Genomic DNA, 22973 nt, shown 5'->3' on the forward strand with positions numbered 1-22973 from the left:
TCTATTTTTATACTGCATGTGAAGAACAAACTCAAAGATTTTGATTAGAATAAACAGTGCTTACATAACATGTGTGGTTGTAAATGTTACTTTGCTTATGGTGAACATTGCAAATAAAAAAATATATATATGTTTTAGAGATGAAACATGAATTAAGTTGTGGTATTAATGAAACATGTATTTTCAAAGATTACTTCTTTATATTACGTATTTTAAACTAAATATTTCAGTCAGAATTTCACAGTCAACATAACATTTTGTATTTGCGTGTTTTAACTTAAAAAATGTAATTGCAAAATTATTTACTGCAACTAATTAAAACACATTTTGTTTGCACAATTTGTATGAATTTGTACATATGTGTATAGTGTTCTGTTGTACTGATGTACACCTGTTTTATTTAAGGAGTACAACGATTTAACAGAGAACCATGCGGGAGGAATCTAATAGGAGATTGTATTGGTTTAGATATTAGCCCTCTCTAGGTTACAGTACATAATATGAACCAAAGAACAAAGAACCAAAATATTTTCAACAAAAAGGATTGGCTTTGATAATGCGGCTACTGCTAATAGAGGCAAGAAAATTGGTTTTAAAATCTCTTTAAAATCTCACTCAACACACTTATAACTCTTGAAAGAATTGTCCACTTGGAGACCCAGTGCATTTAGTTTAATTGTTTTGGGGCTTCTTTTTGCTAATGAGTGCAAGTCTTATCAAGAGGGTTTTGTTGCTGCACTGTATTTGCTAAATATTTATCCCACCACCCCCCCTCCCCCCCCACCAGTTGGCCTGAGGCAAGTTTGGTTTGCAAAATGTTCCCGGACACATGGTAAGAATTAAGTAGCCTACACCCTTGGCAAGACGGTTATTAACTGATCCACAAAACTCAGTTCATTTCCATCCACTCCAAAACCACTTTTCAATGGTGCAACCCAGTCCCATAAATAACCCTGCTCAGATTCCTGATCACTGGAGGGCTATTTAGACATAGTAAACAAAGCTTTACTATTTGGGAATGTGGTGGAAGTTTCGATATTAATTCCTGTAATAGAGACTCAGTAGAACAGACAAAGTTGAATAAACAAGTTTAATAGTTTGCAAACTTGAGAACAGCTCAACACTTACAGTGTCAGGAAACCCAAGCAATGCTCTGCTGGCAGATCCAGTAAACACAATATATATACCTTGCAACATACAGTTATTGCGAGCCAATCACAGAAGCTTAACTCAATATACGTCGGATAGCAACAGCTTGGAAGATTAAGCGAGACCAATCATATAACTCAAAAACAACCTTGCCCTACTTGCAAGCATCCTGTACTGTCTTAATATCTTGACTAAACTCGGTGACATTTCTTAAGATTTCTTAAGAAATGTCACGGTGCAGCGTTACAAAATGAAGAGAGCTTCCTCTCTCTAACTAGCAGTTAAAACTTTCCACTTCAAATAAGGCTACGCCTCTGCACCTGCAAAATGAAATGAGGACACATGCACAATAACAATTATTTTTATCATCTTAAACTTAATACTTCATAAGGCACAAATTACATAAATTGGTATATCTTGAGTTCTATATACCTTAAAAACTTGATACACATGTTATTTTAATGCATATGACAAGGTTAATGTAATGCATAGCAAATTATTCTTCCACAGGAACAGGTTGCTTCCGAAGAAGACAGCACTCTAAAAGTGGATTGTGGTTGGTTGGTGGTGACAGCTCAGTAGGGCTCCCCAGAAAGTGAAAGAGTGTAATACTGTGAGAACACACTGTGGGGGCTGAACTGCCAACTGGTGTTCATAAAAACAAGCAGAGTCTGTGAGAGGTATCAGTGCATGAGTTACTACTCTTGAAGAGAACATTGTCTTTCCAAGAGAACTGTCATCACTGGCAACTAAAGACATACGATCGAGACCAAAACGTTAACTGCTTAGTCATTGCTCAAGGTAAGGCAAGATGCTCATATATTCGTATTTCTATTGCATTTGTTTTTAAATACTGATATTGCTTTTCTTTTTGGTTGAATAAAGCTAAATTATAAAATGAATGAATAATGAAAAGCGATTTTATTGACTTAATATGAGAAATTATGAAAAATAAATATACTGTATGTGGGATTTGATGTATTAATATTTTACCTTTGAAATGTAGCTACCTATATATATATTTGTTCCACTTTTGATATATAGTATTTTAAATGTATTAACGTAAATGTGTAGCATATTTAAACAATATATATTCAGGAATATGCTTTTGAATAACTGACACAAATCAAGTGTTATCAAACATTTTAAAAAGCGTTTACTCCAGTCTTTAATTATATAATTATAAAAAATTAAAAAGAAACAAACAACTAAGTAATATAATTAAAAGGCTCTTAACCCTTTCAGACATGAAATATATTTATTTTCCATTTCTTTATATGGGGAAAAATGTCATCCTCATATGAGGCTATCATGCATTTGCGTCTTCCATACGTCCCCATATGAGGTCACCATGCATGAAAAGGATTAAGGACACGCGTGGCTTATTTGTCAGTTTTGTAAAATTAACATGAAATTTTCTCCTTTCAAAAAAGGAGTTGATAATTAAACAGCTTGAAAATATGCACATTCATTTCAATTGACCGGATTCCTAAGGAAATTGTGAACGGAGAGCATGAAAGACCAGAGAAAGCATCCACCTATCTCAGTGTCATTGAGATCAGTATAAGACAACTTTATTGTTATGATTTATGTGAATTGAGAAGTGTCCTGGATGATTTCCTGTGTTATGTTAAGGAAAATAATGAACCCCTAGATAGATTGAACTTGCTCGGACTGCATGATTCTGTTTCTCAAGTTACTTTGTATGCTACATATTTCGTAATAAATCTGTGTATATGCATTAACTATCATTTAACTTGAGGACATAGACTTTATAAATTAGTTTAATGGACACTTAAATTATTTTCTTTTAATATGTTGCATGCATACACATTTATATCAGGATGATATCACAAACTGTAGAATTCTGCTAAGTTTGGAAGGTTGTTGTTATTTTCGTAAAAGTAAAAACCTTAAAAGATGAGGATGTTATAAGTATAGGTAGTTATTTTATTTTGCAACTACGTTGGCTAATAAATCTTTAAAGATATTCTAGAAACAACTCTATATTATGTGATTGAATATCCGACTTTGTAAATTGGGTGCAGTGTGTAGTACTGGCTCTTGTTAAATGGGTATTTTTATGGTTGCAACAGGAAATAGTAGCGAGAAGCTGCCCTACAATGTGCTTATAGGGCAGTGAGTGTCTTTTGGACTGCACCAGAAAGTATTGGCTACAATTGAAATGAACTGACTGAAAGATCCTCAGCACTATAGAGTTACAGAAAAAGTATGTTTCAAAGAGTCTTGTGAGAGTCTCAACAACCCCCTGCTTGTTTTGGCATTGTCTGTCCAAACTCAACCCATCACATACTAAATTGTTTTTGAACTGGCCAAAAACACAGACCATGGAAGCAGATGTTTAATGTTGAAAATCCCAATGTGTTGATGCCACCTTTTCATTGCATTGTGCTTGCTTCTCTGTAAAAGGTTGAATCGATACACCTAACCCTTGGGTATTCCCTCTGGAAAAGCCTGTTTTGGAGAATAAACATAACATTCTAGCAACATCACAATGTCATACAATTAAAGGTTAACTTATATTTCATTAAAATGCTGTTTTTTTTACTGATACACAGTAAATCAGAATCTGAAATACCACGTTGATGAATTATTAACCAAGCTTATCTCTGTCAACCATATGATGATGCTAATATCTACCAGGACCATCTAAAATGAGCAGACTGAAGTGCAGCATGGTTTGGTGTCTAAGATTCAAAGCATTAGCAAATGGATACCACTTTTGCTGATTGATAATTCTCTCCTCAGCCAAAAAAACAGACATAAGAACTGTGATTTCCTTCCTGTGCATGGCTTCAGCTGTAATACATTGCCTTTTTTCTTTATATGGGAAAATCAATTTACATCCTTTGGAAAAGCTCCATAGTTCAAGCCTGTTGAATTGTACTCCTTAAAGGACAGTGTCTGCTGGAGTGTCATGTGTGTCGTTGACTAGTTTATTGGAGCACCCAAAAGCTCTTACAAACAGGAAATGAATAAAAAAGCAGAGAGCTGTAATCTATAGCTAATGTGTATGTGCTGTATATATACTACTTAGCTTTGTTAAGTCTGCAGTTGAAGATGTATTCAGTAGAGTGCAGACATCTGCTGTTCCGATATTAATGAACTACAAAATCAAATGTATTACAGAATATCACAGAGCAGTCTGAGCCATTCCTGGTTTTACAAGACGTTTAATAAGACACACCTGAGCTTGTTACCTATACACTGGGGCTAATCAAGCTCGTAATAAAACCTAGCATGGGTGAAAATGCTATGCAAAAGGAGTCTTATTTCTGTCCCTGTGATGTCCAGTCCATGAGAGCTCAGAGCAGCTACCCATAAGTGGCTTTGCCTTCTGTCTGACACAGAGTCTTATGCTATATTTCTTTTATGATATATAGTTAAACAGTAACACTAATTTCAATGTGATGGAATTTCCATCTGTCAGGGTGTAATATACTACTACCACTAATATCAGGGTGTAATATACAGTATATTTCAGAAAGTTTACAACATAGCATCATTTCACAGACAGTTATAAAGTATTATATTCTGTGACAGCACTGACGTCTCCTGTAAACCACATGTTTACATTTTATTAATCTTGTGCACCAGTTCCCCACCTGGCCAGGAAAAATAATCTGTAAATCCAATTCTGTCAGTTCATTTATTATTGTTCTCAATTGGGAACCTGCTCATGAAAAGCAGGCTCCAGTTTTGTGATTTGTGTCGTCTGGTTCCTCTCTAGGATCCAATGAAGTCCTGGTTCCAGTAATAATGTATGACTACCTTTTAAACTTTCGTCATGCTGCCTGGTGATTGTAATTTATGGCTATTAAAGCAGAGATACACGGGCTCTGCCAGGCAACAAACATTTCAAAATGCTCTACGCAGTATCAAAGGGTCAGCGACTCATTATCCAGATGCTTTATTTATGAGGCAACGCATTCACAAAATAAAAACTCCAGAATTGTAACGCCACCAATCTGAAATCATCATAGTTGAGGTAATTCAAAACTAGGTTTCATTATATGAAAATATAAAGGCAAATGTACAAATATGCATCTATTATATATATGAATCGATGGTTGGAAATTTGGGCCTGTGATTGGTTAAAACCTAATCATAGGAGCAAAAATAGGTTGAACTATTGCCCTAACATCCTTACACCACCGGGCAATAGTTTCTATCTGTCATGTGATTGGTTCACATCACTGTCAGTCCCTCCCCTTTTCAAAGGAACGACTTTCACCTCCATTCCTAACAACAAGAGAAAATGATTAAATGTGAAAAAAATGTGATTCTGTGACTCAACAGAAAATGAATTACAAAATATACTGCAAAATAAAGATGTTCCAAACACTAACACTAAAATTGTGATTAAAACGTCACTGTCACCTTTTTCGGACTTTCTGAAATTCAAACAAATTCAATTTGACGATGTAAACAAATATGACGGCTGGTATATAAACTGGATTATGCAGCATTCAACAGGACAGACAGAGTGCTGTATGCCAAAACAACTTTGATAACTATGCAGTATGAACTTCAAAAACATTTTCTGTTATTTATGTATGTTATTTATTTATTTAACTTATGCTTTATCAGCTATATTTTAGCTTTATATAGCACTGCACCACTGTGTATATATGTATGTATATTTATATGTGTGTGTGTGTGTGTGTGTGTGTGTGTGTATATATATATATATATATATATATATATATATATATATATATATATATATATATATATATATATATATATATATACACACACACACACATACACACACAAGGTAATCGTATACATATAACGGAGGGAGGCAGCATCGGGGCTGGTAGGTGACGTAATCACACACAGAGACATAAGCCCGATATACGTAGCTTGCAAAGCAGCCGGCTCTTTTGTACAGCGGTATTGGCGCTATGCTTTAGTGCGAGAGGTCCCGGGGTTCGCGCCCGCCCCTCCGTCTGTGCGTGGATTGCCTCGTCCTGTGTGATGCGCCTTCCTGCATTAACCAAGATCGTTACAATATATATTGTAAGAATTCTTGAAAAATAATTATTGCACTGTGTTTACTTTTCTTTCTACACAGCTTAAGAAGGGTTTTTGTCCGAAACGTCCTAAAATGAATGATTTGAGTTTGTGTTTTAATTAATACGGGTCTGGACTTTATTGCAGCAGTACTAATTTATTTTTTTTAAGCCAGCAGATGGCACTACAGTTGCATGTACTGTTTTGCTCAGGACTGAGAACGATGCAATATTTATTTATTTAGACAGGAAAAAAAACACTACTGAGATACATCTAATTTACAAAAACCCTATGTTGGCAACAACAGAGCCATTATGATAAACAGAGGAGAATGTTTATGTGTTAAGTCACATTATATTAATACAATAAAGTTGCAGACAAGGTAATCAAGTCAAAATGTGACTGCTATTGGGGGGGGCACATTAAACTGGGCAGCTGGCTCTTTGAGCTATATGTATGTGTGTGTGTGTGTGTTTATATATATATATATATATATATATATATATATATATATATATATATATATATATATATATATATATATATAGTGTGTGTGTATGTGTGTGTGTGTGTTATATCAATAAATAGCATCACACTATTATATCAATATCAATATTTTGGAGATGATTATTGGAGGGGTCTGTGCCTCTGCTCGCCTTCCTTTTAGAAAACTACCTTCTTTTAGTAAACTACCTTCACACAAAAACCAAAAACAAATAATTTGCTTACAACCCATTGTCAAATATTAAAAGAAAAGGCTGCTTAGTTAGTTATAATTTAATACCTGATAATTAAATTGCTTTGAAAATCGTGTTAAGTGTGGTTAATTTCCTATGAGAGACCTCAGCTATGCTGATGTGCCCATCACAATCCTCAATCTGTCAAGCATAGAAAAATAGTGACACCTTGTGGTGTAAAGCAGACAGTACATATTACACCCTTGTCATGGTGGTAATAGAATACTATTTAAAAAAATTGAACATAACTAACTATTGATTATGTAGGGTCAATTGAACAGAAATATGTAAAATACATACTACAGCTATAAGAAATACAAATCCTTTGTCTTTATCCTTTCATGAACACATTTTCAAATCATAATCCAGTGGGCCTCACTTATATGTGCATTGTTATCATCACTTGCGGCTGAATATAAGAGTTTTCACTCCTAGGCAAATGCAGTTACATTCACAAGATTTCCATTACACGAGAGTAGATGTTAAAACTTCATGCTGATTTGAACTCGGCTCTCGCCAAGATAAGCACCAACTAAGACGTAGCTTTACAGTAAACTAATGTGATCCATATGCGTCTCCATCCATTTACGTTTCCTTCCATATGATGATGTAGATATCCTTCTGTCTGGTGTTAATGGCTGAAGTGTAATGCTGGCTCCAGGGATCAGCTTATTTTGCCTCCCTGGCGCATCAGCACACACAACGGCTGCGATGCTGGCTCCGGGGATCAACCAAAGTGCGGCCTCCCCAGCGCATCAGCATGACAACCGTCTGGATTGAGCTAAGTAGGGTACATCTCTGGGGTTTTCAAGTGGGCACCTTCCATCCTCAGTGTTTCGTCGACTAGCCCACGACACCTCAAGAGGGCTCGACGGTGATTCTGGCGTCCCAGCATCACCCCCCTCCGTCCCCCACTCAACTCAGCCCAGCTTACTTACCTGTCCCCAGCCAGAATCTTTCCGTCTCAACCACAGCCAGTTGCTGCTCCTCTCTGCTGCTTCAGATAAGTTCTTCACTGTGCGACGCAACTCTTGGCCACTGAATCCGACGTCTCTGAGAAACCGGGTTGTAGAGTGTGCCACAAATCCTCGACAACCCACTTCCACTGGGTAAACCCGAACTCTCCATCCTCGCTGTTCCGCTTCAGTGGCTAGTTGAGCATACCGCAGTTTCTTCCTCTCATACGCCTCATCTACAGCGTCCTCCCATGGCACTGTTAACTCTACCAGGTGAACAAGGCGTGCTGATCCAGACCACAAGACAATATCTGGTCGAAGGTTAGTGGTGGCAATCTCAGGTGGAAAAATAAGCCGTTGACCAACATCTGCCAGCATATTCCAGTCTCTAGCAGCTTCCAGTTGTCCTGGGCGAGGATTGGTTTTAACACCTTTTCTTGGTGGTTGCTCTCCTGGGCGGAGGAATGTTGTCTTTTGTGTGTAATGTTTTGATGGAACAGGTGGCAACTTATTGGTCATGTTACGCTTGTCTTCCAATGCTAAGGCCAAACATCGCAGCACCTGGTCATGGCGCCAAGTAAACCGTCCTTGGCTAAGAGCCACCTTACATCCTGTCAAAATGTGCCTTAATGTTGCAGGTGATGAACACAAAGGACATGAGGGATCCTCTCCTACCCAGAGGTTTAGGTTCTGTGGTGATGGGAGAACATCATATGTTGACCTGATGAGGAAACTGATCCTGCTCTGTTCCATTGACCATAGGTCTTGCCAGCCAATCTTGCGTTGTTCCACACTCTCCCATCTCATCCATTCTCCCTGTTTGGCCTGGGAAATGGCCTTTATACACCTCATCCTCTCCTCCTGCTTTTGCACCTCGTTGACTACCAGCTTCCTTCTTTGAGCTGGGGCCGCCTTGTGCCATGTAGGAGGAGTTGAACTGAAACCAAGACCCCCTCTTCCATGCTGAACTTGCCCCATGATATCACCAATTCGAAGGGCAGCCTTTGCATCTTCCACAGCTTTCTTTGCCGCCCACTTTCTTCCAGTTTTCAACACAGGTGCTGCCTCCCTTACGCATTTATCGCGTGACTCTACTAATGTCATTTCCAGTCTGACCTTGGCGCACTTAAACTCCTCGGTTAGAGCAGAGACTGGTAGCTGCAGTATTCCTTTACCATAAAGTCCCACTCTGCTGAGGCAGCGTGGAACTCCCAACCATTTCCTGATGTATGAACTGATTAAAGCTTCCAGCTTCTCTACTGTTGTCAAAGAAACCTCGTACACAGTCAGTGGCCACAGCAACCTCGGCAGTAGACCAAACTGAAAGCACCAGAGTTTTAGTTTACCTGGTAGAGCGCAGCTGTCTATGCTCTTCAACCCTTCCACTGCTTGTTGTCTAACTTCTCCCACACGAACTGTGTCCTTTAGATCCCCGTCGTACCATCTCCCAAGACTCTTCACTGGCTTCTCAGACACTGTTGGTATTGCCTCACCATTAATGAAGAATGTTTTATCTACTACTTTGCCTTTAATTATAGAGATGCTCCTTGATTTAGTGGGCTTGAATTGCATTCGTGCCCATTCAATGTTATTGGTTAATTTGCCCAATAATCGATTAGTGCAGGCTACTGTTGTAGTCATGGTTGTCATGTCATCCATGTATGCTCGAATTGGTGGTAGTCGCATTCCAGAAGCCAAGCGCTCTCCTCCTACTACCCATTTTGATGCCCTAATGATTACTTCCATTGCCATGGTAAAAGCCAGTGGAGAAATGGTGCATCCTGCCATTATTCCAACCTCTAGGCATTGCCATGTAGTGCTGAATTCTGAAGTTGAAAAACTGAATTGCAAATCTCCAAAATAGGCTTTCACTAAATTTGTTATTGTCATCGGTACACTGAAAAAATCAAATGCTGCCCAAAGTAGTTCATGTGGCACTGAACCATATGCATTAGCCAAATCCAGGAATGTCACATGGAGCTCCTTCCTCTCCTTTTTAGCTGATTGAATTTGTTGCCAGATCACATTGATGTGTTCTAAGCAACCTGGGAAACCTGGAATGCCCGCTTTTTGTATTGAAGTGTCAATGAAGCAGTTCTTTAATAGGTAAGCTGACAATCTCTGAGCAATAATGCTGAAGAAAATCTTGCCTTCTACGTTTAATAGGGAAATGGGACGAAACTGACTGATGCTTGTAGAATCTTTTTCTTTAGGTATAAAGACTCCACCTGCTCGGCGCCATGCTCTTGGTACAACCTGTTTTTCCCATGCCACTTTCATCAATTTCCACAGAATTCGTAGAACTCCTGAAGCACTCTTGTACACTCTGTACGGAACTCCATTAGGCCCTGGAGATGATGAAGCCCTTGCTTTTTTCACAGCTTGCTCTATTTCTTTCCACTTAGGTGCACAGTCCTCCATTTGGTATTCTGGTGGATTGATAGGTGGGATGTCTGACGGAATTGACATAGGCTCCTGCCTTTTTGAATCTGTATGTGTTTCCTCCAAATATCTCTCCAGCTCAACCTTAGATGCTTTTAGTGTGCCATTCTTCTCACTGGTGAATAACTTCTTTACAAATTTGAATGGGTCTTTATAAAAGTTAGCTCTCGCACGCTCCTTCTTTTTGTAGCGTTTCCGTAGGCGCTCAGCTCTGCGCAATGTTGCAAGCTTATCTTTTATGACCCTTTGTAAGAGATTGAGTCCCTCCTTCTGACTTTGTTCTGCTCTTCTCCATTGGTTCCTCAGCTGTCTCCTTTCTCTAACTAAGCGTTCAATCTCCTGCTGCCGTCTAGACTTTCCAGGAATAGTTTGTACTTTTTCCTTCCTTTTTTCAACTCCAAACCTCTCACTTCCATATGCGTAGATGATGTCCCCAAATTTATCCAGCTTCTTTTCAACTGTTCCACTTAATCTTTCCAATGCAACGCAGAGATCTGTGTTTACTGTGTCCCATGCAGTTTTCTCACAAGCTCTTGGCCATTTAACTCCAGGCTTGTGCCCGTTGAGGTTCTTTTCTCTCTTATGCTGGTTTGTCTGACCGGGTTCACAAGGATCATTAGGTTCATCACTAACTGTGTCCATGCAAGTCCTCCTCACATCTATGACAGGGGTGCTGATATCCTGCGAACTGTGGTTTGCTTCCTGTCGCTGGATTTCATTCGACTGACTTGACTGACTTCGTAAGAAGTACTGATCAATGCGAGGCCCTTGTCCCTTCTCCCTCAAGCATTTCATTCTCCCTTGATGAATCTTCAAACCCCTGACAGTTGTCGCCTTGCTCCAGCCGCAGACACAAACCTGGAGTTCCATGTCTTTGTTAACTGCAGATCTTGAACTAGTCTTTTGTGAAGTACTCTCCATACTCATATCCGTTTCCGTTCCTAAGTCGTTAACCGTGTTGTCCAACATTGAGTCATCTTCCGCCCCCGCTCTCGCAGACTCTAGGGGTATTTTTCTCTTTAATTTCTTAGAAGCCTTGGGCGGGTGTCTCCAGCATCCTGTAAACACAGAGCTGGATACTGCCGACAAGGGTAGCTAACCCTTACCAGCCCCAATGGGGTCTCTTTCCTCCTGTCAGCTGTCTCTCCAGGCTGTCACAAGGTCTTTCCCTTGTTGCCAGCTGCACTATTCACAGCAGTCACTGGACGTATCCAGATCTTCATGATTTCCATTACACGAGAGTAGATGTTAAAACTTCATGCTGATTTGAACTCGGCTCTCGCCAAGATAAGCACCAACTAAGACGTAGCTTTACAGTAAACTAATGTGATCCATATGCGTCTCCATCCATTTACGTTTCCTTCCATATGATGATGTAGATAATACTGTAAGCCACTTCAAATTTAATTTGAATAGTTTTTGAATAGAGAGAGAGAGAGAGAGAGAGAGAGAGAGAGAGAGAGAGACAGAGAGAGAGAGAGAGAGAGAGAGAGAGATTAACAATGGAACATCATTAACAATGTAAATGTAAAAAATCAATTGAAATGGCATTTGATGCTATTTACCACAGTGTTGCGATTTTAAATTTTAAGTGCATTTTCCTATGTGTGATAAAAGCTTAAATTCGTGCATCATAAAATATTACAAACAGAAGTTTTAGCTTTAATTAATTAATTTAAGGCAAAAACAGCCTGCTAAACAGTACAGTATGTACGCTGTCTGTACAACACGTTCAATGTAGTATATCCTTCCTTGTTGTGGACAGTGTGTGTTTAATATAATATAACCTTTGTGTGTATGTGTGTGTGTGTGTGTGTGTGTGTGTGTGTGTGTGTGTGCGTGTGTTGCTTGAAGTGAAAATTCCCCCACACATTTTATAATAAGCCTTGGGTAGCAGGATACTTGTGTCAAATTGAATGTGTAAACCCAGTTAATCTCATTAGAACCATGCATTGTAACAGGTTTCACATTCTCAGACTTCTGTAATGATAGCACAGATACTGAGCAAACTGTTCAGCAGTGCTATTTATTTAGGTGTTCACTAATCAGACTTTCTCAGGTTCATCAATTCTATTAATGTGGAAAAGCATTTTAGCAAGCAATGTACCCAAGGGGTTTTTAAGTGTTTAGTTTTTGATCAGGAAATATATATATATATATATATATATATATATATATATATATATATATATATATATATATATATATGAGCTTATTAAATTGCATGATGTATGTTTATTAAGTGTCTCCAGATCATTGTGATTGATTACAGAATTTCAACCCCTTTTTGTTTTCATCTTTATAGGCAACAGTCGTTTAATCAAGCAAGGGCTTACGTCTGAAGTACAAATCTTCTGGATTTTACAGGCACTGTTAAAGATGGAGAATTCTACAGCAGGAACCACGGAAGACCCCAGAATCTCGTTAAACTGTACTCGCTCTGGAATGCATAATTACATCTTTACTATGATCCCAATTGTTTATAGTTTCATATTTGTTGTTGGTGTTTTGGGGAACAGCATGGTGGTGGCTGTAATTTACTCCTACGTGAAAATAAAAACAGTTGCTAATGTCTTCATGCTGAACCTGGCACTGGCTGACCTCACCTTTCTGATTACCTTACCCCTGTGGGCTGCTTACACAGCACTGGGCTATAACTGGCATTTTGGAGGATTCCTATGCAAACTGAGCACCGGTTTGGTAACCTTCAATCTATATGCCACGATATTCCTTCTAACCTGCCTCAGCATTGACCGTTACCTGGCCATAGTCCATCCAGTGAGGTCACGCCCAAGACGTACATTGGTCTATTCCCGCATCACCTGCATCATCATCTGGGTCTTTGCTTTTGTACTGAGTGTGCCTACAATGTGTTTCCGTGACGTCATCTTAATCACCAACCCTAACATATCTGTGTGTGCTTTTTTATACAAGGATGCCAGCTTGAATAGAGTTCTGGTCGGGATGGGCTTCGTGAAAAGCATTTTGGGTTTTCTCATTCCTTTTGTGATCATTATCACCTGCTACTGTCTGATTGGCAAGACCTTGCTGGGTGCCTACCAGGTCCAAAAAGGCAAGGCCCGAAATGACGAAGTTCTGAAAATGCTTGCAGCAGTTGTGGCTTCCTTTTTCATTTGCTGGGTTCCGCATCAAATATTTCACTTTATGGACATACTTGTTCATTTGAAAGTAATAAAGGCCTGTAAGTTAATCGACATTGTTGATACAGCTTTGCCTTTTACAATCTGCATAGCGTATTTTAACAGCTGTCTGAACCCCATCTTTTACGGGTTTGTGAAAAAACATTTTAGGAGGAAATTATTAAGGCTCCTAAAATGCACCTCCCCTTTAAAGGCCCATCCAAGTCTTTCTACCAAAATGAGTTCCCTTTCATATCGGGGATCAGAAACTTTGCATTTAACAGCTAACAAGTCCATTACCTTGTGTTATGTTAAATAAACACACAAACATAGCAAATGCTACTGCACTAAAAAAAAAAAAACAACATCATCATATTCTGTGCCATTTATAAAAGATGGTTTTCTTTAAACAACATAATCTTAAAATAACATATGTTATTTTACAATCTATTCATAAAAATCCCTTAAATTTTAGATGATGTTAATCCATCTTAAACCATATCAGTCAATGTAGACAACTAAAATGGTCTAAAACTACTAAGACCGTCTTAAGTACAGTATTTTGCTTAGGCCATCTTACGTTTTATGATTAAGCTATTAAGTCCACACTATCTTAAAATGATAAAGGCCATTGTGAATGTTAGCTAAGCAGCTAAATAAACTACCTTTTATTCAGTTGTGCAGGAGATACTTCTAGTATGTTGCTTATGTTTGAGCATATAGCTACATGACCAAAAGTTTTTCCATCACCCTATAGAAGTAACACATTTTGCTTCATAGGGTCGAATGAAACCTGCTGAATAATGTTACGTTAACATATTGAATTACAAACTTTGTAGTTTTCCGTATACTTGAAAGACATTTCGAAATCCAACATGAAATACTGTACTACTATTATGGCTTCCTGTAGACTTTTGCAATATCATTTTGTAGTGTCTTTGGTTACATAAAGATAAATAAGAACGTTTGGCAATAACTGTAGTATCATGCAGTACAGGGTGAGTTGAAAAAAATGATCACTAATAAACAGGTATCAACCATTATTTTTTTGTTTTGCACCACTCTCCTCGAATGAGGCTTTATAGTACATATAATACAGTAGATGAGATTCTGGATTCTCAGCTGGTCATTCTTTGCAGACATAAACAATTGTTACTGAGTCCTCCTCCTGAAACACCTCTAAACCCTTTACACTGGAAAACAAAAAGATCAATCTCAAGTACAGTACTTTACTGCTGAACAGACATGGTTTCAAATGAAATGCGATTTAAACTCTCTGCACTTCGCATAATATTGTAGTGTACTAACTAATGATTATTGGTTTATTGTATGTGTATAAATATATTGATTGCCACTTCATATACAATATATGATTATTATTCTAAATTCCCCAAAAGCAGCTAGGCTTGTTAGCGATATTGCTAATGAAGAAGTAATGAGGGAAATCGTTACAGCTAACAGTAATACAATTCAGGGATGCTAAACAACTGCTTTGTCAAAACCAGGCCTTCACTGGGCCACAGAATGCTATTAGGTACCACAGTCCAAACTGGGCTTTTATTGGGGAAGGGTTATTATTACAAACATTACGGTACTGTATTGGGGGAAAATGTGGTTAGAACCAGAATGCCAAAACAGACTTTTAGAATGTATCATGTTTTGTAAATAGATAATATATTGTATGCACAGCACTGTGTTGTACTGTTAATAAAATGTATTTGTTTTAAGGATGGTTGTAAATTAAACGGGCAGAATTATTTGGTTAAACTAAAAATCTAGGTCAGTGCAAGAACCTGCAGTCATTAATCCCAGCTGTGTGGTTTGAAATGTAAGCATATGTATATTGTTAGCAGGGTGATACAAAGAAAACCTGACCTGCTGTCCCTACATACAGCATATTGGGATTCAGATACTGGGCTGTAAGCAGCATCATCATTATGTTTTAGTATTGGCTGAAAACATTTTTCACAATCAGTGGAAAACAGGCCAAGGTCAAGCAAGACCACAATAAATGTTATTTAATGTCAGTTATTGAAGCAGGCAGAGCCCCACTAAACATCGCTGTTGAAGTGTTCCATAAACACACTGATTAATCTCACACGTGTGTCAGCTATCAGCCAGGACAGCCTGGCTGTGTGCTCCGCCACCTTTGATGATCTTTTTACTGTAATGAATGTTCTCTCTTTGTTGCTTCTATATTTATTGTGTATGTCAATAAAGCATTACAATTGTACAATATTTCTACTCATAAAAAGTCGTGAACATGTTTTTGTGTGTGTACAGTTTCATAAGGAAAGGTGTCTTAAATAAATATGTCCATATATACACATGTATATCACCATATCAGATTGAGAAAAATCAATTACCTTTGGCAGAGAATAGCCAGTTCCATGGAAAATGTAATTTGAGTGTACTCTGAGTTGCTTTGGTGAGTCTGTGAGGACAAAGAGAAAATCAGTTCTAACTGTAGAACAACAGGGCATTGGTGTTCTGCACTGCAAATGTGACCATGCAAGAGCCCATTACCAGTAGTTTCATTCATGAAAAATAAATCTCACTTTTTATAAAACTTAAATAAATCAGGCATTTTCAACACTAATTAATAAAGGGAAGTGGAAAATCCAGCCAACTGTATTTCCTTTTCTTTTTTATAATTAATTGCAGGATTTCCATCATAAACTTTGTGCACAAGCGTCCCTTCAATTGTTCAGGGCCTCAGGTATAAGTAACACCAACTGCACTTAGATTAATATATCCTTAGCTTAGCTACTAAAACTGTGGCATGGAAATGCTGATGCCCTAAATAAACGATGAAAGGGTTGTTTGGTTTGAGGGTCGAGGTAGGGTGCCACTTCAGAATTTTAAATCACCTAAGAACAAACAAATGGACATTTTTACTTTGACTCTTAACTGAATATAAGTACTTAGCCCAGCTAACAAATTAAAAACACATTGCTAATGGTTCCAGTTAAGTTTTACATTTAACATAATTAAACAGAGCAGTCAGACAAAGATTTAGTTACACATAAAACTGCCCAGAATTTTTTTTAAAAAACTGTAAATCTCCAGGACAGCAGAGGAGTCAAATCGTTTTCCCTGTCAAGGGACACTGTGTTGTGCAGTGCTTTTCATACAGTAGGACTTGAGACTGCTTCTCATCATAGAAATAATTTTCACCAGATTGCTGGACAGACTAATCTAATAGGACAGCAGATGCTTGAGAACTGCACATTCTGTGACCTTCTGCTTTCTCAAATAATGTTTTCCATGTATTAAGAAGAATGGACACAACAGTGTCTACTTGACTTGGTTTCAGTGTTCTACCTATTAAACAATTAATAGAAGAAATTACTCAGAATAATACAGTCATTGGACTGCTCCTACCTGCAACTAATTTGGTTCCTGCTGGATTTAAGATATATTTTATTTCCCCCCTGAATTTCACTGAAACTGTGTTGTCTTTAACCAAATACAGCTTGTGTTAATTTTATCACGTAATGTTTGTCTTCCTAAAAATAGATTCTGATCCATTTGAATGACCCTGTGTTTTATTTATTAAATATGATACTGATGGGAAAAAAAAAATACTTAATTTGAACCCAACAGGTGTTAGACATGTATTAAAGATAATGCCGAGGGCATTTGGTAAATGACTCGGACTGAAACTTCTATTGGCTGCTTTGTGAAGAGATAAGGAGTATAAAAGCACTTGTGATACAGATGGAAAGTACAGACAACATGAAGGTACTTCTACTCCTGGGCTTTATTGCCACTGCTCTGACTGCTGGACCCTCAGCATTTGATGGGTAATTAAAACATACATTCATTGATTTGGGTGACCAAGAACCACAGTCTAGTTTAGGGGAATATATTATATAAGAAATGGATTAAACAGATATTCAAAAAGAAGATAAAGATGGTGTCATTTTGTAGGACGGCACCTCTAGAACAGTTTCACTTTATCCTGCTCCTAATTTAAACGTATGTGGTTATATAGAGTTGTTGTTATTTTTACAGGGCAAAGGTTTATCGCCTAAAGCCTCAATACGAGGGTCACGTTGAAGCAATTAAGAACTTGGCAAGCATCATACAGGTATGGCTTGTTTTCTCTCCATAGGATATTGCAGTCCTGTCACAGGATTTTCACCCCACATACCCCTGTTCAATATATCTAATGTGGTTCAAAACACTGAAATATATAGATTGAAACAAGGTCCGTGGAGGTATGTGTACTTTTTCAGACAAAAATACACAAATAGAACTCATTCAATATTATAGATGTAATAACCTTGAGCACAAATAGTAATATTTTAATGATATAAACGGTAGCAGGAAGATCAGCCCTTGTTCGGTGCGTGGAGATGCTCATGAATGACTGAATTGAAGTTGTCTCTTTTCAGGTTGATTTCTGGAGCCCTGACAATGAAGAAATGGTTGCTGCACACACAAATGTGGATATCCATGTGAGCGCTGAACAGGCTCCACTTTTGGAAACCCTTTTACAGCAGAGCGGAATGGAGCATGAGTATGTCTTTCATGTTTACACTTTGGGTTGAAATGAGTGGAAAGCAAAGATGTTCAAATGTTTGTTTGTTTTCTATCCTTGTGTAGAGTGCTGATTGAAGACCTCCAGTCTGCCATGAAAAATCAATTTGACAACAAACAGCGTTCAACCGCTGGCTACAACTATGAAAAATACAACACCTTTGAGAAGGTAGGTTGATCCTGGTTTACTGTCACAGTCATGAACAGGTCCTTCCCTTTAATTTTAGGAGAACTAAAGGACTCCCTACTCTATATTTTTCAGATTGAAGCCTGGACTGCCAGTATCACTGCTGAAAACCCTAATCTTGTCTCCAGATCCCAGATTGGAAGTTCCTTTGAAGGACGCCCTATGTACCTTCTCAAGGTATTTCAGCCATAACTATAAAACGCACACAACAGTGGTACATTTCTAAATATTAAAAGACATGTATTTCTCAAAACGCTGAACAGATTAAGAAAGACTTACGGTCGAAACATTTGTCATTTAATTTTAATTAAGTTTATTTTAGTATTTCTAAACCTTCTTAGGGTAGTGTAAAGTCTGAATAACCCTTTGGTGCCCAAATGATAGAAAACCAGAGAAAATCTGATTATGCAGTACATTGTCCAATACTACTAACAAGACACAGACGTGCCGTGTGTTATGGTATCCTACAGGGCAATTCAGACCCTAATAAAATGACCATGGCCTCCATGCGGCGTGTTCATCAAAAAAAACACCATCAGTTTGCATCCGAAGGCCTGCTTCACTTTGGTTCCTATGCATGTGGGTTTTTTTGCTGTAAAAAATGCCACGAGTGGGAAAAGTTATATTGCAACCTCTTTTTCTTGAGAAAAGCAAATCACAGTTTTCTGCACCTAGACATTAATAAATCAGTTCATCCGAAAGTATCAGGATCTGACACCAGCGCAGTTCACTTCACAAATTCATGTTAAGACAAAAGCAGACTAGTTTAGATTAATTGAAGGTTAATTAAACAGATAGTCTTTCTCAATATTACAGGTGGATAAAAACATTATCACTACAGATCAATTACTCGCAACATATCCCCTTCAGTCACACATTTTTAATGTAACTTTTTTGAAATTTTAAAACAGTTTGTGTGAACTCTATGGAGTTTGAGAAGTTGCCCTGCCATAAAAAAAAAACATATATGCATTGTAAAATAGATACATAGATAGGAAACTTAACATGGTACAATTGTGCACACAGTGACTGAAGAGGGTATAATTAATACATAAAAATAAAAAAATAAACCATAAGAATGTATCCATGAAACAATGCATTACAATTAACAACCATGATGTTCCACACTTCCTATGTTATAAATGAATACTTTATGCAATTCTTCCACTGAGACCGGATAAGTATGTTATCCTAGATATTCATGGTTTATTATCTTGTTTCTGTGTAGAAGAGTAAGTAGTATTGTCCCATATTCGAGATAAAAAGCTAGACAATAACAGTGGTTGGTCTTCTGTGTTGCAAGCAGATGTACATTTATGAATAAAGCAATAAAAAACCTTAATGGTAAATGACAGAGTAATGGAAGTTATAATGATTAAGGACACCTCTTATCCAGCTAGTCCCTGAGAAAGCAGTCAAAGAAAAAGCAATAAAATATATATTGTTTTAATAATTCTGCTATAACTGGCATACAGTAACTAGAGCAACTCCCATTAATTTCACACCTGTCTCTTTAAAGTCTGGGGTTAATGTATGCAGCACAATTAAAAGAGCATTTAAATGCATACCAGTCACATTATGCTTCTTTAGATAAATACACCTACATCTGCAGAAAAAAAAGATAACGTAAAGGAACTACAATTATAAAAGTTTAACGCAGTACTGTATTCCATCATATACATTCATAACAAAGTGTAATACAGAATAGTGAAAGCACAGGCCAGCATCAAAAATTATAGAGAAGTCAAGCCTTCTAAAAGTTATGGTTCACCATGCTAAGGCTTAGTATATAGCAAGGCAACATGCAAACATTTCTGTGCAAATGTACTGTTTGTATGCATTCCATTTTCAAGGATATCATTTATAATACAATTGCAGTAAAAACAAGTTGTTTCCTTCATTCCTATAAAATGTGTGACGTTATTTTTTACAGCTAGGCAAGAGAACTGGCTCCTCAAAGCCTGCTATCTTTGTGGACTGCGGTATCCATGCTAGGGAGTGGATCTCCCCTGCTTTCTGCCAGTGGTTTGTGAAGGAGGTCAGTACGATGAAAACATAATCTCAAATTGTACATTGTAAATGTCATGTTTCAGTTCACTTTTTACACAAGGCCAGAGCACAGACACATTGTTTAATTGCTTTAGTAATAGCTACAAAGAGAAAATGGAAAAGACACACTTAAATCTTTAGAATATTTCCGTAAAGATTACGAATGATATCGATACAATAATTAGATAAATTACTTTTGCTTTGATTAAATAAATGAAGCGGTTCTAGACTGTTCTTCAGTTTCTTTAACAAGCAGTCGACAGAAGTGTCATAAATATCAAACTATTTCATTAGTCCTGACTGAAACGTTTCAATGTCTCTTCATCTCAGGCTGTCACGACATATGGCTCTGATGCTGAAATGACCCGTCTCTTGGACAACATGGATGTCTTTGTTCTGCCAGTTTTCAATGTTGACGGCTATGCATACACCTGGAGCAAGGTAAAGGGTGAAGTAATCCCTCTCTAGTCAGCCTCTCAGGCCCTCAGTGGACAGAAGTTCACCACACAACTGAGCACAATTGGTGCTGGGTAGTGGGCACCTTTGAACTGGCATAGAGCATTATCTCTATTCAGTCTTCAGGCTCCAGTGCTGCTAATCCAGCACCTATTTAATGAGCATCAGATTTGCAAATTATCATATTCTTAGATTAAATAAACCCTACATAAAAAGGTGCAGGGTGTATCTCACTGGTCTTTTTTTTTTTGCACTCTAGGACAGAATGTGGAGGAAAACTCGTTCCAAGAACTCTGGTACCACCTGCATTGGTACTGACCCCAACAGAAACTTTAATGCAGGCTGGTGCAGTAAGTATGTGTTAGTCAAACTACGGTATATATAGGATGTCCCCACACCACACCACACCACTGAAGAGTCAAACATGTATGTATCATTCAAGCCCTAAATGTAAGAAACATACTGTATACAGTACAACATGCTTGATTGAATGTCAATAGAAAACAGGAAAATAATACAAGTGCTGTAGTCAGAGTTTTGTACAGGAGAAAAGCAGTCAGGCTGTAGTGACCTGGATTATAGAAACGGTTAACTTTGAAATGGTTTTCAATTGATAGTAGGTAACAGGTTCTAATACAATGTTTGTATATTTTTTATGCAGTTATTGGAGCTTCAAATAAACCATGCAGTGATACGTATTGTGGATCCAAAGCTGAATCTGAGGTCGAAGTCAAAGCTGTTGCCGACTTCATCCGTGCAAACCGTTCCATCATCAAAGCCTACCTGACCGTGCATTCCTACTCTCAGCTGCTCCTGTTCCCATACTCTTACACTACTGCACTGGCGGCTCAACACAGTGAACTGGTATGTACTGTATGGGAGGCATCCTAGCCTTTCTGGCCTCGCTGGCTCTGAGTGGGGGAAATTCAGCATTATATCACTATTGTAGAATATATATTTTTTATAATGAATAGTTAAACAGGAAAAATCTAGATATATATAGTCTTAATGTGACATAATTTCTGTCTCACACAAACTATCTTGAACAAGGTATATGATAGCTGTATCACATCAATATCAAGGACCTCTATACATTATCTATGTATAAATGGAATACACATGATTGTAAGTCTTATACTTCTATGATATTATAATCAATGTCATTTTCTTATAATATTATGCTAATCGTGTGTTCTTTTTTTTTTTTTTTTTTAGCTTGCCGTTGCAGAAGGAGCGTCAAATGCTTTAGCCACACTTTATGGAACACGTTACACTAGCGGCCCTGGAGCAGTCACAATCTGTACGTTAACAATTTATGTTCTTGACACTAAATCAAGTGTTATACAGGTATAGATGCACTCAAGAGAGGAAGATATGCTGCTTATGATCTGTAGCTACCAAAAGATTTGAAACCTGCAGCCTGACATGAAATACAAGGTACAAGATGTCTGTAGCATACAGTACAAATCCCCTCAACATTACCATGAAAAGAAAGCACCCTAATGCCCATCATGGCATGTAGGATAGCCTCTTAAAATAATCGCTTATAGACATTGAGTTCATAAACAGTGTTTCTCTCCACATAGCTTGCCTCTTTCTAATAATATATCCAATTAATCAGTTCAATGTTTTGTGTCTCTAGACCCTGCTGCTGGTGGTTCTGATGACTGGGCCTATGACTTGGGTGTCAAGTACTCTTTCACCTTTGAGCTTCGTGATACTGGCAGATATGGATTCCTCCTTCCAGAGTCACAAATCAGGCCAACTTGCCAAGAAACAATGCTGGCAGTCAAATACATTGCCAAACATGTTCAGGATAACCTTTACTGAAATGGTTTGTAAGGAATAAAATAAAACAGAATAAATAAAACGCATGATAATATTACTGAGTCTGTGTTCCTCTCGTTCGCCTCAGTGAACCTATGTACTTTACAGTACAGTATACAATATGTTAGCAAAAATGTATTCCCATCCTGGATGTAATAAACAGGAAGACTGGTCATCTATATAGACGTGGCATACGTACTACATTGTGGTGGTGTCAGCCTCTTGCCAGGTCCTCATTGTAAATGAGAATTTCTTCTCAATTGACTCATCTGGATAAATAAAGGTGTTGATTGAGTGCTACTCCTGAGGAAAATGTGTCATGATGGTCACCATAGGTAGAAGTTTGGTTGAACTAGCAATCACATTGCTGATAAAATAGGCAGTGCCATTAAACTAACCCACTGAAAGTGTGCCTGCAAGCAAAAATACTTTGTTAAGATAGAAC

General features: G+C 37.8%; 2 protein-coding genes across 2 annotated transcripts; both read left to right on the forward strand.

Annotated features, from left to right (window-relative positions):
- Positions 1–1845: 1845 nt before the first annotated feature.
- Positions 1846–15692, forward strand: LOC117423670 (type-1 angiotensin II receptor-like). Its single transcript, XM_034039741.3, has 2 exons — positions 1846–1950; positions 12630–15692. Exon 2 carries the CDS (start codon positions 12704–12706, stop codon positions 13781–13783), a length of 1080 nt encoding a protein of 359 aa, XP_033895632.3. The 5' UTR covers positions 1846–1950; positions 12630–12703; the 3' UTR covers positions 13784–15692.
- Positions 15693–17202: 1510 nt separating this feature from the next.
- On the forward strand, positions 17203–22586 carry LOC117423574 (carboxypeptidase B). Its single transcript, XM_034039576.3, has 11 exons — positions 17203–17270; positions 17482–17557; positions 17865–17989; positions 18076–18178; positions 18272–18373; positions 20130–20234; positions 20576–20686; positions 20961–21051; positions 21363–21565; positions 21917–22001; positions 22344–22586. The coding sequence occupies exons 1-11, from the start codon at positions 17203–17205 to the stop codon at positions 22529–22531; spliced, it is 1257 nt and encodes a 418-aa protein (XP_033895467.2). The 3' UTR covers positions 22532–22586.
- The last annotated feature ends 387 nt before the right edge of the window (positions 22587–22973 follow it).

Source organism: Acipenser ruthenus, chromosome 17, assembly GCF_902713425.1.
Source record: "Acipenser ruthenus chromosome 17, fAciRut3.2 maternal haplotype, whole genome shotgun sequence".
Taxonomy (NCBI): domain Eukaryota; kingdom Metazoa; phylum Chordata; class Actinopteri; order Acipenseriformes; family Acipenseridae; genus Acipenser; species Acipenser ruthenus.

Excerpts from the sequence above, each read along its gene's own strand:
- LOC117423574 (XM_034039576.3), top strand. The coding sequence starts at position 17,203 with ATGAAGGTACTTCTACTCCTGGGCTTTATTGCCACTGCTCTGACTGCT. Across the intron at positions 17,990-18,075 it reads CAGAGCGGAATGGAGCATGA|AGTGCTGATTGAAGACCTCC; the intron begins GTATGTCTTTCA and ends ATCCTTGTGTAG. Across the intron at positions 21,566-21,916 it reads CGGCTCAACACAGTGAACTG|CTTGCCGTTGCAGAAGGAGC; the intron begins GTATGTACTGTA and ends TTTTTTTTTTAG.
- LOC117423670 (XM_034039741.3), top strand. The coding sequence starts at position 12,704 with ATGGAGAATTCTACAGCAGGAACCACGGAAGACCCCAGAATCTCGTTA.